Raw genomic sequence first — 15,000 nt, forward strand, 5'->3', positions numbered from 1 at the left:
TACCAGCATCACCACCGCGGCTACAGTCACCTCCAAGGCCACCATGGATACAGGCACTGGTGTTACCATGGCAACCAGTGCGGCTGTTGGTACCATGGGGGTCAGCACCACAACAGGCACCAAAGGCAGCGTCACCGTCACCACCAGTGTCACCAGTACTGGCACCAGTGTCACCAGTACAAGCAGTGTCTTCAGTGGTCCCAGTGTCACCAGTATCACCAGTACAAGCAGTGTCTTCACTGGTCCCAGTGTCACCAGTGTGCTGAGCCGGCTCACAGCTACCAGTGCCACCAGTTCAGCCAGCGTCACCATCGCTCCTAAGGACACCAGTGCCACCAGTGTCCAGAGCTGTCCCAGTGCGACCAGTATGAGCAGCGTGTCCACCAGTGTGACCAGTATGAGCAGCGTGTCCACCAGTGTGACCAGTATGAGCAGCGTGTCCACCAGTGCGACCAGTATGAGCAGCCTGCCCACTGCTCCCAGTGCAACCAGTATGAGCAGCGTGTCCACCAGTGCGACCAGTATGAGCAGCGTGTCCACCAGTGCAACCAGTATGAGCAGTGTGTCCACCAGTGCAACCAGTATGAGCAGCGTGTCCACCAGTGCAACCAGTATGAGCAGCGTGTCCACCAGTGTGACCAGTATGAGCAGCATGCCCACCAGTCCCTGTGTGAGCAGTGCAACCAGTGCTCCCAGTGTCACCAGTGTCCTGAGCCGTCTCACAGCAACCGGTGGCACCAGTGCGACCAGTGGCACCAGTATCCTCAGTCCAGCCAGCGTCACCAGTGTCCTGAGCCGTCCCAGTGCGACCAGTATGACCAGTGTGCCTGCCGCTCCCAGTGTCACCAGTATGACCAGTATGCCTGCTGCTCCCAGTGTCACCAGTGTCCTGAGCCGTCCCAGTGCAACCAGTACGACCAGTGTGCCCACTGCTCCCAGTGGCACCATTACTCCTAAGGATGCCAGCGTCACCAATGTCACCAGTGTCCTGAGCCATCCCAGTGCAACCAGTCTGACCAGTGTGCCCTCCAGTCCCAGTGTCACCAGTGTCCTGAGCCGTCCCAGCGTCACCAGTGCGACCAGTGCTCCCAGTGTCACCAGTGTCACCAGTATCCTCAGTGGTCCCAATGTTGCCAGTGTCCTGAGCCGTCCCAGCGTCACCAGTGCGACCAGTGCTCCCAGTGTCACCAGTGCGACCAGTGCTCCCAGTGTCACCAGTGCGACCAGTGCTCCCAGTGTCACCAGTGCGACCAGTGCTCCCAGTGTCACCAGTGCGACCAGTGCCACCAGTATCCTCAGTGGTCCCAATGTCGCCAGTGTCCTGAGCCGTCCCAGTGTCACCAGTGCGACCAGTGCCACCAGTATCCTCAGTGGTCCCAATGTTGCCAGTGTCCTGAGCCGTCCCAGTGTCACCAGTGCGACCAGTACTCCCAGTGTCACCAGTGTGCTGAGCCGCCTCACTGCAACCAGTGTCACCAGTGCCACCAGTGCGACCAGTACTCCCAGTGTCACCAGTATCCTCAGTGGTCCTAATGTCGCCAGTGTCCTGAGCCGTCCCAGTGTCACCAGTGCTCCCAGTGCCACCAGTATCCTCAGTGGTCCTAATGTCACCAGTGTCCTGAGCCGTCCCAGTGTCACCAGTGCGACCAGTGTCCTCAGTGGTCCCAGTGTCACCAGCGTCCTGAGCCGTCTCACCGCAACCAGTGTCACCAGTGCGACCAGTATCACCAGTGTCCTCGGGGGTCCCAGTGTCACCAGTGTCCTGAGCCGTCCCAGTGTCACCAGTATGACCAGTGCAACCAGCGTCACCACTGTGCTGAGCCGCCCCAGTGTGACCAGTGCTCCCAGTGTCACCAGTGTGACCAGTCCTGGACGTGTCCTCGTCGCTCCCAGTGCCGGTGCCACCATCGCCACCAGTTTGACCAGTGCCGGACGTGTCCCCAGCGCTCCCAGTAGCACCAGTATGATCAGCGCTCCCAGTATCGCCAGTGCTGGATGTGTCCCCATTGCCACCAGTGCAACCAGTGGCACCAGTGCCACCATCGTGCCCATGGAATCCAGGACCACCAGTGGCACCAGTGCTCCCAGTATCACCGTTGCACCTAAGGACACCAGTGGCACCAGTGCTCCCACTATCACTATTGCTCCTAAGGACACTGGTGCTCCCAGTGGCACCAGTCTGACCAGTGCTCCCAGTATCATCGTTGCTCCTAAGGATACAATTGTTCCCAATGGTACCAGTGCTCCCAGTATCACCGTTGCTCCTAAGGATACAATTGGTCTCAATGCCCCCAGTCTGACCAGTGCTCCCAGTATCATCGTTGCTCCTAAGGATAACAGTACTCCCAGTATCACTGTTACTCCTAAGGATGCCATTGCCACCAGTGCAACCAGTCTGACCAGTATCACTGTGGCTCCCAAGGATACTGGTGCTCCCAGTAGCACCAGTCTGACAAGTGCTCCCACTATCACCATTGCTCCTAAGGATACCAGTGCTCCCAGTGGTACCAGTGCTCCCAGTATCACTGTTGCTCTTAAGGACACCAGTGCTCCCAGTACCACCATTGCTCCTAAGGATACCAGTGCTCCCAGTGCTGTCACCATTGCTTCTAAGGATACCATTGTTCCCAGTGGCACCAGTGCTCCCAGTATCACTGTTGCTCCTAAGGACACCAGTGCTCCCAGTACCACCATTGCTCCTAAGGATACCATTGCTTCCAGTGGCACCAGTGCTCCCAGTGGCACCAGTCTGACCAGTGCTCCCAGTATCACCGTTGCTCCTAAGGACACCAGTGCTCCCAGTGGCACCAGTCTGACCAGTGCTCCCAGTATCACCGTTGCTCCTAAGGACACCAGTGCTCCCAGTGGCACCAGTCTGACCAGTGCTCCCAGTACCACCATTGCTCCTATGGATACCAGTGCTCCCAGTGCTCCCAGTATAACCAAGGCCGCCGCGGACACCACAGCCAGCGCCCCCCCTCCGGACACCAGCACCGCTGACGTCACTGCTGACGTCACCGCTGACGTCACGGCCACGCCCAAGGGAGGCTCCTCCTCCTCCTCATCCTCATCCTCTTCATCCTCGTCCTCTTCTTCCTCCTCCTCCTCCTCATCCTCCTCCGACTCCGACTCCAGCTCCAGCTCCTCCGAGTCCGGCCCCCCCTCACCGGCCGCGCCTGGCCCCGCCCCCGACGGGTAAGCCACGCCCCCTTCCCCGCCCATATAAGGGCAAGACACGCCCCTTCCCCTCCCATATAAGGGTAAGACACGCCCCTTCCCCTCCCATATAAGGGTAAGACACGCCCCCTTCCTCTCCCATATAAGGGCAAGACACGCCCCCTTCCCCTCCCATATAAGGGCAAGACACGCCCCTTCCCCTCCCATATAAGGACAAGACACTTCCCTTCCCATATAAGGGCAAGACACGACCCTTTCCCTCCCATATAAGGGCAAGACACGCCCCTTTCCCCTCCCATATAAGGGCAAGACACGCCCCTTTCCCCTCCCATATAAGGGCAAGACACGCCCCCTTCCCCTCCCATATAAGGGCAAGACACGCCCCTTTCCTCTCCCATATAAGGGTAAGACGCCCCTTTCCCTCCCATATAAGGGTAAGACACGCCCCCTTCCCCTCCCATATAAGGGCAAGACACGCCCCTTTCCTCTCCCATATAAGGGCAAGACACGCCCCCTTCCCCCACCCATATAAGGACAAGACACGCCCCCTTCCCCTCCCATATAAGGGCAAGACATGCCCCCTTCCCCCACCCATATAAGGGTAAGACATGCCCCCTTCCCCTCCCATATAAGGGCAAGACACGCCCCTTCCCCCACCCATATAAGGGCAAGACACGCCCCTTTCCCCTCCCATATAAGGGCAAGACACGCCCCTTTCCCCTCCCATATAAGGGTAAGACACGCCCCTTTCCCCTCCCATATAAGGGCAAGACACGCCCCTTTCCCTTCCCATATAAGGACAAGACACGCCCCTTCCCCTCCCGTATAAGGGCAAGACACGCCCCCTTCCCCTCCCATATAAGGGCAAGACACGCCCCTTTCCCCTCCCATATAAGGGTAAGACACGCCCCTTTCCCCTCCCATATAAGGGTAAGACACGCCCCTTTCCCCTCCCATATAAGGGCAAGACACGCCCCTTTCCCCTCCCATATAAGGACAAGACACGCCCCTTTCCCCTCCCATATAAGGGTAAGACACGCCCCTTTCCCCGCCCATATAAGGGTAAGCCACGCCCCCTTCCCCTCCATATAAGGGCAAGACACGCCCCTTTCCCTTCCCATATAAGGGCAAGACACGCCCCCTTCCCCTCCCATATAAGGGTAAGACACGCCCCTTTCCCTCCCATATAAGGGCAAGACACGCCCCTTTCCTCTCCCATATAAGGGCAAGACACGCCCCTTTCCCTTCCCATATAAGGACAAGACACGCCCCTTTCCTCTCCCATATAAGGGCAAGACACGCCCCTTCCCCTCCCATATAAGGGCAAGACACGCCCCTTTCCTCTCCCATATAAGGGCAAGACACGCCCCCTTCCCCCACCCATATAAGGGTAAGACACGCCCCTTTCCCTTCCCATATAAGGGCAAGACACGCCCCTTTCCCCTCCCATATAAGGGTAAGACACGCCCCTTTCCTCTCCCATATAAGGGCAAGACACGCCCCTTTCCCCCGCCCATATCTCCAAGCCACGCCCCCATTTGGGTAGACCCCGCCCACTTCTACACCGGCTCCCATTGGCTTCGACTGAAGCCACACCCCCTCCGCCTGGCCCCGCCCCCTGATGGGTAAGACACGCCCCTCTCCCCTCCCATATAAGGGCATGCCACGCCTCCATTTGCATAGACTCCGCCCACTTCCCCCCTCCTGTGTCTTCCCTTCGGGGGTGGAGCCTCCACCTAAAGCCACGCCCCCTCCTCCTGGCCCCGCCCCTTGTCCCCTGCTGCCCCCTACCCTTGTCTGCTGCCCATAGGGCTCCTTTATTGGGGTTCCCTGACCCCATGGGTGCCCCCACCCCAGTCTGCACCCCATATGTCTCCCTTATTGGGGTTCCCTGATCCCATTGGTGCCCCCATCACCCCATGGGTGCCCCCATCACCCCATGGGTACCCCATCACCCCATGGGTACCCCATTACCCCATGGGTACCCCATTACCCCATGGGTGCCCCCATCACCCCATGGGTGCCCCCATCACCCCATGGGTACCCCATTCCCCCCCCCTTCTCCCCCCACAGGTCCCCCATAGCCACGGCCACCCCGGCAGCCATTGAAGCCCTGGCCTCGGCCTCACCTTCGGCCTCAGCCTCGGCCCCGGAGGCAGCAGCACCGGAGGCTCCGTCAGGCCGCCAGGGCCGCAGCGCCACCCGCCGCAAGCGGCGCCGCTCTTCCTCCTCCTCCTCCTCCTCCTCCTCCTCTTCCTCCTCCTCCTCCTCCTCCTCCTCCTCCTCCTCCTCCTCTTCCTCCTCCTCTTCCTCCTCCTACTCCTCTTCCTCTTCCTCCTCCTCCTCCTCCTCGTCCTCCTCTTCCTCCTCCTCCTCTTCCTCCTCCTCCTCCTCCTCCTCGGCCCCTCCCCCTGCTGCTGCCGCTGCTGCTTCCTCCACCGCCCCCCCCCCCTCAACCCTCCTCCTCCTCCTCCCCTCCCCCCCCCCCGACCCCCCCGACCCCTCCAGCGCCCCCCCCGAGGCCACGCCCACCCCCTCCCAATCCCCCCCTCCCCCCACCTCCTCCGCCCCCCCCTCTTCCTCCACCCCCACCCCCCCCCTCCTCCTCCTCCTCCTCCTCGGAGCCCCGCCCCCCCCTCCTCCCCCTGCTGCCCACCAAGGCAGGGGGCGTGGCCACGCCGACCACGCCCCGCCCCCCGGGCTCCCTCCTGGCCCTGCCCACCCCCCCCTCATTGGCCCGCGGGGTCGCGGGGGGCGGGGCCAGGCCCTCGCCCCGCCCCTTGGCCCCCCCCGGCTCCCTCCTCAGCCTCACCCCCACCCGGGCCGCGGGGGGGGGGGGGGGTGACCCCGAGGGGACCCTTCCCCCTCCTGGGCCGAGCGGGGGGGGGAGGGGGGGCGGGGCTGTTCCCCCGCCCGGCCACGCCCTTTTTGGCCACGCCCCCCGGGCGGGCGGGGGGAGGGGGCGGGGCTTACGCCCGGAGCCCCGCCCCCTCCGCTGGCTCCTCCCCCTTCCTCCGCGGGGGGGGGGGGGGGGGGGGTGTGCGGCTTCCGGTCCTGCCTGCATCGTTTCCAGGGTAACGGGCTTATGGGATGCGGCGGCCGGATGGGGGGGAGCTGCCTGCACCGTTTCCATGGTAACGGGGGCCTGGGGGGCGGGGCCTTCGGCGGCTGCGGCAGCCGATTGGTCGGGCTCTGCGGGCAGCGGGCCAGCCTGGCGGCCAATTGGGGCGCAGGAAGCCTCGGGGGGGGCGGGGCCTCCGGTGGGGTGGGGGGGGGGGGCTGCTGTTGCCATCACCACCACCACCACCACCCCCCCCACCTCCATCCCCGCGTCGGGGGGGGGGGGGACCCCACCGCGAGCCCCCTCCCCCTTCGCCATCACCCCGGCCATGGCGTCCCGGATGGCCCAGTATGGGATGGGGGGGGCCCAGTATGGACTGGGGGGGACTGGGGTGGGGGGGGGGGGTCGTCCTCCTCCTCGGCCTCCTCTTCCTCCTCCCAGTATAGCATGGGGGGGGGGGTGTCCCAGTACAGCCTGAGCTCGGCCCAGTACAACAGCGCCTTGTCCCAGTACACCAGCGCCCAGTACCAGTACGCGGCCATCAGCTCCCAGTACGCCCAGTACGCGCAGCTGGCGGCCTCCCAGTACCCCGCCAGCAGCAGCGGCAGCGCCAATGAGGTGACCCCCTACCCGGCCACCACCACCACCACGGCAGGGGGGGGGGGAGGGGGGGGGGCCACCACCAGTACCACCAGTGGGGCGGGGGGGGGACTCCCAGTATGCAACCAGTGCGGCCCAGTATGCCGCCAGCGCCGCCCAGTACGCGGCCTCGGGGGCGGCGGGGGGCAGCGAGGGGGCCCAGTACGCCACTGGGGCCCAGTATGGGGGGCAATGGGGGGATGTGGGGCAGGAGGCTGCGTGGGGCAGCGCCGGGGTCACTTGGGGGTCGTGGGTGTCGCCTGCCCCATAGAGGGTCCCTGTTCCTCCCCCCCCATCCCCCCCCCCCATTACGCACGTGTGAGACCCACACGTGACACGTGACCCGCGGAGGCCTCGGCGGCGCCCCTCCCCCCCCCCAACGTGGGATCGGGGTCAGGTGAGGAGGAGGGGGGGGAGGGGATGTGGGGCACGTTGTTATGGGGGGGGGTCGCTATGGGGCACACTTATGGGGCTGAGATGTAGGGGTCTGTGTCGTTGTGGTGTCCGTATAGGGGGGGTTGTTCTGTATGGGGTCTGTAGGGGGGGAGGGATCTATGGGGCCCACTTAGGGGGCAGAGCTATAGGGCCTGTTGTTTTCGGGGGGGGGGTCAATGGGGTTCACGTCGGGCCAGTTTAGGAGGCAGAGCTATAGGGCCCGTTAATGTGGGGGGGGGGGGGATCTATGGGGCCTATAGGGGGTGTTGTGAGCATTTGGGGGGCGGTCTGGGGGCTGTGTTGCTGTCACTTATGGGGCCCGTGGGGTTCGTGTTGCGCTCACTTAGGGGGCAGAGCTTTAGGTCTATGGGGCTTGTTGTGTTCGCATAGGGGGCAGATCAATGGGGCCTGTGGGGCGGGTGTTGTGCCCGGTTGGGGGGCAGATGTGTGGGGCGCTTGGTGCTCGTTCCTTAAGCTGCTTTTAATGGTCGTAGTTGGGGGGCAGAGAGCTCCACTTGTGGGGCAGAGATGTGGGGCTCAGTCAGCAGTTGGGGGGCAGGCGCTATGGGGCAGAGCAGAAGGACGTGGGGCTCGGAGGGGGTGTTCCGGGGCCGGTGGCAAGCTATGGGGCTGGCAACAGGATGTGGGGCTGGGCAGGGGGTCTGTGGGGCTGTCAGCCAGGTGTGGGGCTGGCCTCAGGCTGTGAGGCTGCCTATGGGGCTGGCAGCCACATATGGGGCTGGGAGAGGGGCTGTGGGGCTGACACTAAGGTTGGCTTCAAGCTATGGGGCTGGAAGGGGCTCTATGGGGCTGGCATCGAGCTATGGGGCTGGAAGGGGCTCTATGGGGCTGGCATCAAGCTATGGGGCTGGAAGGGGCTCTATGGGGCTGGCATCGAGCTATGGGGCTGGAAGGGGCTCTATGGGGCTGGCATCGAGCTATGGGGCCGGCAGCAGGATGTGGGGCTGGCATCTATGGGGCAGCATCCCCCATGCTATGGGGCAGAGAGGGGGGGGGGGGGTCGCTTCCAGCCGCGCCGTGGGGCAGCAGCGCCGTGGGGCTGACCCCTGTCCCCCCCAATCAGCCACGAGCGGTGCCCGCGCCGAGGACCAATCAGAGGCTGCCATGGGGCCCCCGCAGTGACGGTGGCCGGTAGGTCTGGGGCACGGCAGCCAATGGGCAGCCAGGGGCAGCCGAGGGGCAGCCAATGGGCTTGCGAGGAGGGCAGCTCCACCCCTCCCCTTTCCCCGCCCCCCCCCCCCCTAGCCCCGGAGCCCCGCCCCCTTTGTCTCCAAGCCCCGCCCCCTGTCCGCGCTAGCCCCGCCCTCCTCCATCTCTAGCCCCGCCCCCTCCCTCTTCAAGCCCCGCCCCCTTGGATGTGTTTTACCAATAAAACTGGCCAATGGCAGCTCGGGGTGTGGTCATTGGGGGCGGGGCTAAGGGAGGGGGCGGGGCCTGTGGGGGTGGGCGTGGTCTGAAGGGGGGCGGGGCATGGGGGGGTCCCAGTGTTCCCCAATGGGCTCTTCCTATTGGTCTGTGCCTTCCACCCAATCCCCTTCTTCCTGCTTCCTTTAGCCCCGCCCACATCTCCCTAAGCCAACCCCGTCCCTCCTCTCCCATTGGCTCTTTCCTCTCATCCAATCGCCTTCCTTTCTCTCCCGACCAATCCCGTGCCTTCCTCTCTGCCCTTCCCTCCCTCAGCCAATCACCTTCCTCCTCTAACCCCTCTCTTCCTCTCCCATTGGCTAATCCCTTCACCCAATCACCTTCCTCTTCCTTTAACCCTGCCCTTCAGCCAATCACGTTCCTCCCTTAACCCTCCTTCCCCTCCCATTGGCCCATCCCTTCACCCAATCCCGTTGTCCCCCCTTAGCCCCTCCCCCCTTAGCCCCTCCCAGCCAATCACGTTCCTCCCTTAGCCCCTCTCTTCCTCTCCCATTGGCCCATCCCTTCACCCAATCCCGTTGTCCCCCCTTAGCCCCTCCCAGCCAATCACGTTCCTCCCTTAACCCTCCTCCCATTGGCCCATCCCCTCACCCAATCCCCTCCTCCTCCCTTAGCCCCTCCCAGCCAATCACGTTCCTCCCTTACCCCTCCTTCCCCTCCCATTGGCCCATCCCATCACCCAATCCCGTTCCCCCCCTCCCTTAGCCCCTCCCCCTCCGCCCTCGCTTTACGGCAGCGTCGCGCGCGCGCCATCATGGCGGACCCCCTGTGCCGCTGCCTGGAGGCCGTGCGCGCTCCCGCCGCCGCCGCGGGGCCGCGCCTCGTGCGCGCGCTGGGCGCGCTCCGGGTCCGCACGGCACGTGACCGCGGCGGGGGGGAGGCCGCGCGCATCCGGGAGCTGGGCGGGGTGCGCGCGCTCGTGGGGCTGCTGAGGGAGTGGGGGAGGGCCAGGAGGGCAGCGGAGGCTACACGGGAGCGAGCGGAGGAGAGACGGGAGCGAGCACCGGAGAGACCGGATACACCGGAGGCTACACGGGAGCGAGCGGAGAGACGGGAGCGAGCGGAGCATCCGGATACACGGGAGCGAGCGGAGACACCGGAGACACGGGAGCAACGGGAGCGAGCACCGGAGAGACGGGAGCGAGCGAAGGAGACACGGGAACGAGCACCGGAGACACGGGAGCAACGGGAGCGAGCACCGGAGAGACGGGAGCGAGCGAAGGAGACACGGGAGCGAGCACCGGAGAGACCGGATACACCGGAGGAGACACGGGAGCAACGGGAGCGAGCAGAGACACGGGAGCGAGCACCGGAGACACGGGAGCGAGCGGAGCATCCGGATACACGGGAACGGGATCAACGGAATCGGGAGTATCCGGATAGACGAGAACTGAAACGGGAGCGAGCAGAGACACGGGAGAGACCGGATACACCCGAACGGGAGCGAGCGGAGCAACGGGAACGGAGACCGGAGACACGGGAGCATCCGGATACACGGGAGCAACGGGAGCGAGCGGAGACACGAGAACGGAGACCGGAGACACGGGAACCGGAGCAACGGGAGAGACATGAACGGGAGTATCCGGATACACGGGAACGGGAACGGGATCAACGGGATCGAGAGCGACCGGATACACGGGAACTGAAACGGGAGCATCCGGATACACCAGAGACACGGGAGCATCCGGATACACGGGAGCGAGCGGAGAGACCGGAACGGAGACCGGAGGCACCCGAACGGGAACGGGAGCAACGGGAGCGAGCGGAGACACCGGATACACGGGAGCATCCGGATACACGGGAACGGGAACGGAGACCGGATGCACCCGAACGGGAACGGGAGCGAGCGGAGCAACGGGAGCATCCGGATACACGGGAGCAACGGGAGCAACGGGAGCGACCGGATACACCGGAACGGAAACGGCAGCGACCGGATGAACGGGAGCAACGGGAACGGGAGCAACGGGATGGAGAGTACCCGGATGGACGGAACCGGAAACGGAAGCGTCCGGATGAATGGGACCATTGGGATGAACGGGACCGGGAGCACCGGGACCGGAAACGGGAGCACCGGAACCGGAAGCGTTGGGATGAGCTGGAGCTGACGCTGAGTGTGATCGGGAACGTGTGTACCGAGAGCGGCTGCAGGGGCCAGGCCAGGGCAGAGGGAGCAGTGACAGAGCTGGGTGAGAAATGGGGGGAAAACGGGTAAAAATGGGTTAAAATGGGGTAAAATAGGGGGGAAATGGGTAAAAATTGAGAGGAAATGGGAAAAATGGGGGGGAAATGGGGTAAAATGGGGTGAAAACGGGGGGAAATGGGTAAAAATGGGGGAAAATGGTTAAAAAGGGGTGAAAATGGGTTAAAATGGGGGGAAACTGGGGTGAAAATAGGGGGGAAATGGGTTAAAATGGGGGGGAAATGGGGTAAAATGGGGTAAAATGGGGGGGAATAGGGGGGAAATGGGATGAAAATGGGTAAAATGGGGAGGAAATGGTTAAAATGGGGGGAAAATGGTTAATATGGGGGGGAAATGGGGGGAAATGATTAAAATGGGGTAAAATGGGGAGAAATGGGTAAAATGGTGTGAAAATAGGGGGGAAATGGGTAAAAATGGATTAAAATGGGGGGAAATGGGGTAAAAATGGGGATAAATGGGTAAAAATGGGGTGAAAATAGGGGGAAATGGGGTGAAATGGGAAGAAATGGGGTAAAATGGGGGAAATGGGGTAAGAATGGGGAAGTGGGTTAAAATAGGTAAGAATTGGGGGGAATGGGCTTAAAATGGGTGAAATGGGGTAAAACTGGATGAAATGGGTAAAAATGGGGAAGTGGGGTGAAAATGGATGGGAAATGGGTGGAAAATGGGGTAAAATGAGGGGAAGTGGGTAAAATACCCTCTTGCCACCCATTGATCCCATTGCCCTCACTGATCCCATTGATCCCATTGCCACCCATTGATCCCATTGATCCCATTGCCCCCATTGATCCCATTGCTCCCATTGCCCTCACTGATCCCATTGATCCCATTGCCCTCACTGATCCCATTGATCCCATTGCCCCCATTGATCCCATTGCTCCCATTGCCCTCACTGATCCCATTGATCCCATTGCCCCCATTGATCCCATTGCTCCCATTGCCCTCACTGATCCCATTGATCCCATTGCCCCCATTGATCCCATTGCCCCCATTGCCCCCATTGATCCCATTGATCCCATTGCCCCCATTGATCCCATTGATCCCATTGCCCCCATTGATCCCATTGCTCCCATTGATCCCATTGATCCCATTGATCCCATTGATCCCATTGCCCCCATTGATCCCATTGATCCCATTGATCCCAGTGTCTCTCCTGTCCCTGCCTGGCCCCGAGTGCCTCCTGTCCCGTGTGGTTCGTGCCTTGGCCAACCTGGCCCTGGAGCCTGAGGGCGCCCGTGACATCCTGGAGGCTGGTGAGCACCATAGGGGGTCTATGGGGCAGCTATGGGGCTCTATGGGGCAGTATGGGGTTCCTATGGGGGTCTATGTGTTCCCATTGCTCTCCATAGTGCTCCATTGCTCTCCATAGTGATCCCATTGTTATCCATAGGAATCCCATTGTTATCCATAAGAATCTCTTTATTCTCCATAGGAATCCCATTGTTATCCATAGGTTCCCCATTGTTATCCATAGGGATCCCTTTGTTACCCATAGGTCCCCCATTGCTCTCCATAGGGATCCCATTGTTACTCATAAGTCCCCCATTGCTATCCATAGGTCCCCCATTGTTCCCCATATGGATCCCATTGTTATCCATAGGTCCTCCATTGCTCTCCATAGGTCCCCCATTGCTCTCGATAGGTCCCCCATTGCTAGCCATAGTGCTCCATTGCTCTCCATAGGATCCCATTGTTCCCCATAGGTCCCCCATTGTTCTCCATAGTGATCCCCTTGCTCTCCATATGGATCCCATTGTTACTCATAGGTCCCCTATTGCTCTTCATAGTGCTCTATTGCTCTCCATAGGTCCCCCATTGCTCTCCATAGGGATCCCATTGCTCTCCACAGTAATCCCATTGTTACTCATAGGTCCCCCATTGCTCTCCATAGGGATCCCATTGCTCTCCATAGTGCTCCCATTGCTCTCCATAGGGATCCCATTGCTCTCCATAGGTCCCCCATTCCTCTCCATAGGGATCCCATTACTCTCCATAGGATCCCATTGTTCCCCATATGGATCCCATTGTTATCCATAGGTCCCCCATTGCTCTCCATAGGGATCCCATTGTTACTCATAGGTCCCCCATTGTTATCCATAGGATCCCATTCCTCTCCATAGTGCTCCATTGCTCTCCATAGTAATCCCATTGTTTCCCATAGGATCCCATTGCTCTCCATAGTGATCCCATTGCTCTTCATAGGGATCTCTTTGCTCTCCATAGTGATCCCATTGCTATCCATAGGACCCCATTGTTCCCCATATGGATCCCATTGCTCCCCATAGATCCCCCATTGCTCTCCATAGGGATCTCTTTGCTCTCCATAGGATCTCATTGCTCTCCATAGGGATCCCATTGTTCTCCATAGTGCTCCATTGCTCTCCATAGTAATCCCATTGTTTCCCATAGGATCCCATTGTTCCCCATATGGATCCCATTGTTATCCATAGGTCCCCCATTGCTCTCCATAGGATCCCATTGCTATCCATAGGATCCCATTGTTATCCATAGGTCCCCTATTGCTATCCATAGGATCCCATTGTTCCCCATAGGTCCCCAATTGCTCCCCATAGATCCCCCATCACTCCCCATACTAACCCCCTTGTCCCCCCCCGCAGGTGCTGCCCCCCTGCTGGTGTCCCTATGCCGGCTGTGCCGCTCCCCCTCCTGCCTCCACTCCACCTCCCGCGCCCTGAGGATCCTTGGCTGTTCCCCCCCCCACCGCCGCCTGCTGACCTCCATGGGCTCCATCGCCGTGCTGTCCACCCGCCTCTCCTCCCTCCCCCCCTCCCACCCGGCCACCCCCCAGCTGTGCCGTGCCCTGCGCGCGCTCACCCTCCCCCCGTGCCGGCGCCTGCCGGAGCTGCTGCCGGCGCTGCCGGCGCTGGCGCTGCTGGCGGCGGAGCCCGGAGCCCGGAGCCGGAGCCCAGCGCTCGGTGCCATAGCCAACGCCTGCTCCTGTGCATCCCTACGGCCTCCATTGGGGGCGGCCGGGGCGGTGGAGCCACTGCTGGAGGAGCTCCGGCGCCATAGGGATGATGGAGACAGAGCCAGGGCGGTGGAGCCGCTGTTGGAACAGCTCCGGCGCAATAGGGATGATGGAGACAGAGCCAGGGCGGTGGAGCCGCTGTTGGAACAGCTCCGGCGCCATAGGGATGATGGAGACAGAGCCAGGGCGGTGGAGCCACTGTTGGAACAGCTCCGGCGCAATAGGGATGATGGAGACAGAGCCAGGGCGGTGGAGCCGCTGTTGGAACAGCTCCGGCGCCATAGGGATGATGGAGACAGAGCCAGGGCGGTGGAGCCGCTGTTGGAAGAGCTCCGGCGCAATAGGGATGATGGAGCCGGGGCGGTGGAGCCGCTGTCGGCACAGCTCCGGCGCCATAGGGATGATGGAGACAGAGCCAGGGCGGTGGAGCCGCTGTTGGAACAGCTCCGGCGCCATAGGGATGATGGAGACAGAGCCAGGGCGGTGGAGCCGCTGTTGGAACAGCTCCGGCGCCATAGGGATGATGGAGACAGAGCCAGGGCGGTGGAGCCGCTGTCGGCACAGCTCCGGCGCCATAGGGATGATGGAGACGGAGCCGCCGCGGTCAGAGCCGTGTGCCTGCTGTGCCGCGAGGCCGTGAACCGCGCGCGGATCAGGGCAGCCGATGGGCTGCGGGTGATGCTGGAGCTGCTCCGGAGCCCCCATTGGAGGCCATGGAGGGGACGCATCCTGCAGGCGCTCAGTGCCTTTGCCTATGATGAGGAGGCCATGGAGGCTATGGAGGCTATGGGAGCGGTGCCGGTGCTGGTGGGGATGCTGGGGAGGGGGGGGGGGGACGAGGAGGAGGAGGAGGAAGAGGATGAAGAGGAAGAGGAGGATGAGGAGGCAGCATCATGGGATCAGCCAAGGGATGTGGTGGAGCAGAAGAGGGCAGCGACTGGCAGCTTCCAAGGGCTGAGGTGAGCATGGGATGGGATGGGATGGGGATGGGGATGGGATGGGATGGGGATGGGATATTATGGGATGGGGATGGGGATGGGATGGGATGGGGAT

General features: G+C 62.0%; 2 protein-coding genes across 2 annotated transcripts in view; both read left to right on the forward strand.

The window, feature by feature from the left end:
• Nucleotides 1-6: 6 nt before the first annotated feature.
• Nucleotides 7-3,199, forward strand: LOC115945994 (mucin-5AC-like). The gene is made up of 2 exons (XM_034074084.1): nt 7-1,149; nt 1,231-3,199. The coding sequence occupies exons 1-2, from the start codon at nt 44-46 to the stop codon at nt 3,197-3,199; spliced, it is 3,075 nt and encodes a 1,024-aa protein (XP_033929975.1). The 5' UTR covers nt 7-43.
• Nucleotides 3,200-9,512: 6,313 nt separating this feature from the next.
• The window catches only part of ARMC5 (armadillo repeat containing 5), a 21,868-nt gene continuing 16,380 nt past the window's right edge, over nt 9,513-15,000 (forward strand). Inside the window, exons 1-5 of the mRNA XM_034074085.1 lie at nt 9,513-10,348; nt 10,640-10,944; nt 12,104-12,211; nt 13,577-14,291; nt 14,346-14,906. Of these exons, the coding sequence (XP_033929976.1) occupies nt 9,513-10,348; nt 10,640-10,944; nt 12,104-12,211; nt 13,577-14,291; nt 14,346-14,906 (2,525 nt within the window). The remainder of the gene's footprint in view (nt 10,349-10,639; nt 10,945-12,103; nt 12,212-13,576; nt 14,292-14,345; nt 14,907-15,000) is intronic.

Source organism: Melopsittacus undulatus, unplaced genomic scaffold, assembly GCF_012275295.1.
Source record: "Melopsittacus undulatus isolate bMelUnd1 unplaced genomic scaffold, bMelUnd1.mat.Z mat_scaffold_543_arrow_ctg1, whole genome shotgun sequence".
NCBI classification, from domain to species: Eukaryota; Metazoa; Chordata; class Aves; order Psittaciformes; family Psittaculidae; genus Melopsittacus; species Melopsittacus undulatus.

Excerpts from the sequence above, each read along its gene's own strand:
- LOC115945994 (XM_034074084.1), top strand. The coding sequence starts at position 44 with ATGGATACAGGCACTGGTGTTACCATGGCAACCAGTGCGGCTGTTGGT. Across the intron at positions 1,150-1,230 it reads GTTGCCAGTGTCCTGAGCCG|TCCCAGTGTCACCAGTGCGA; the intron begins TCCCAGCGTCAC and ends TGCGACCAGTGC.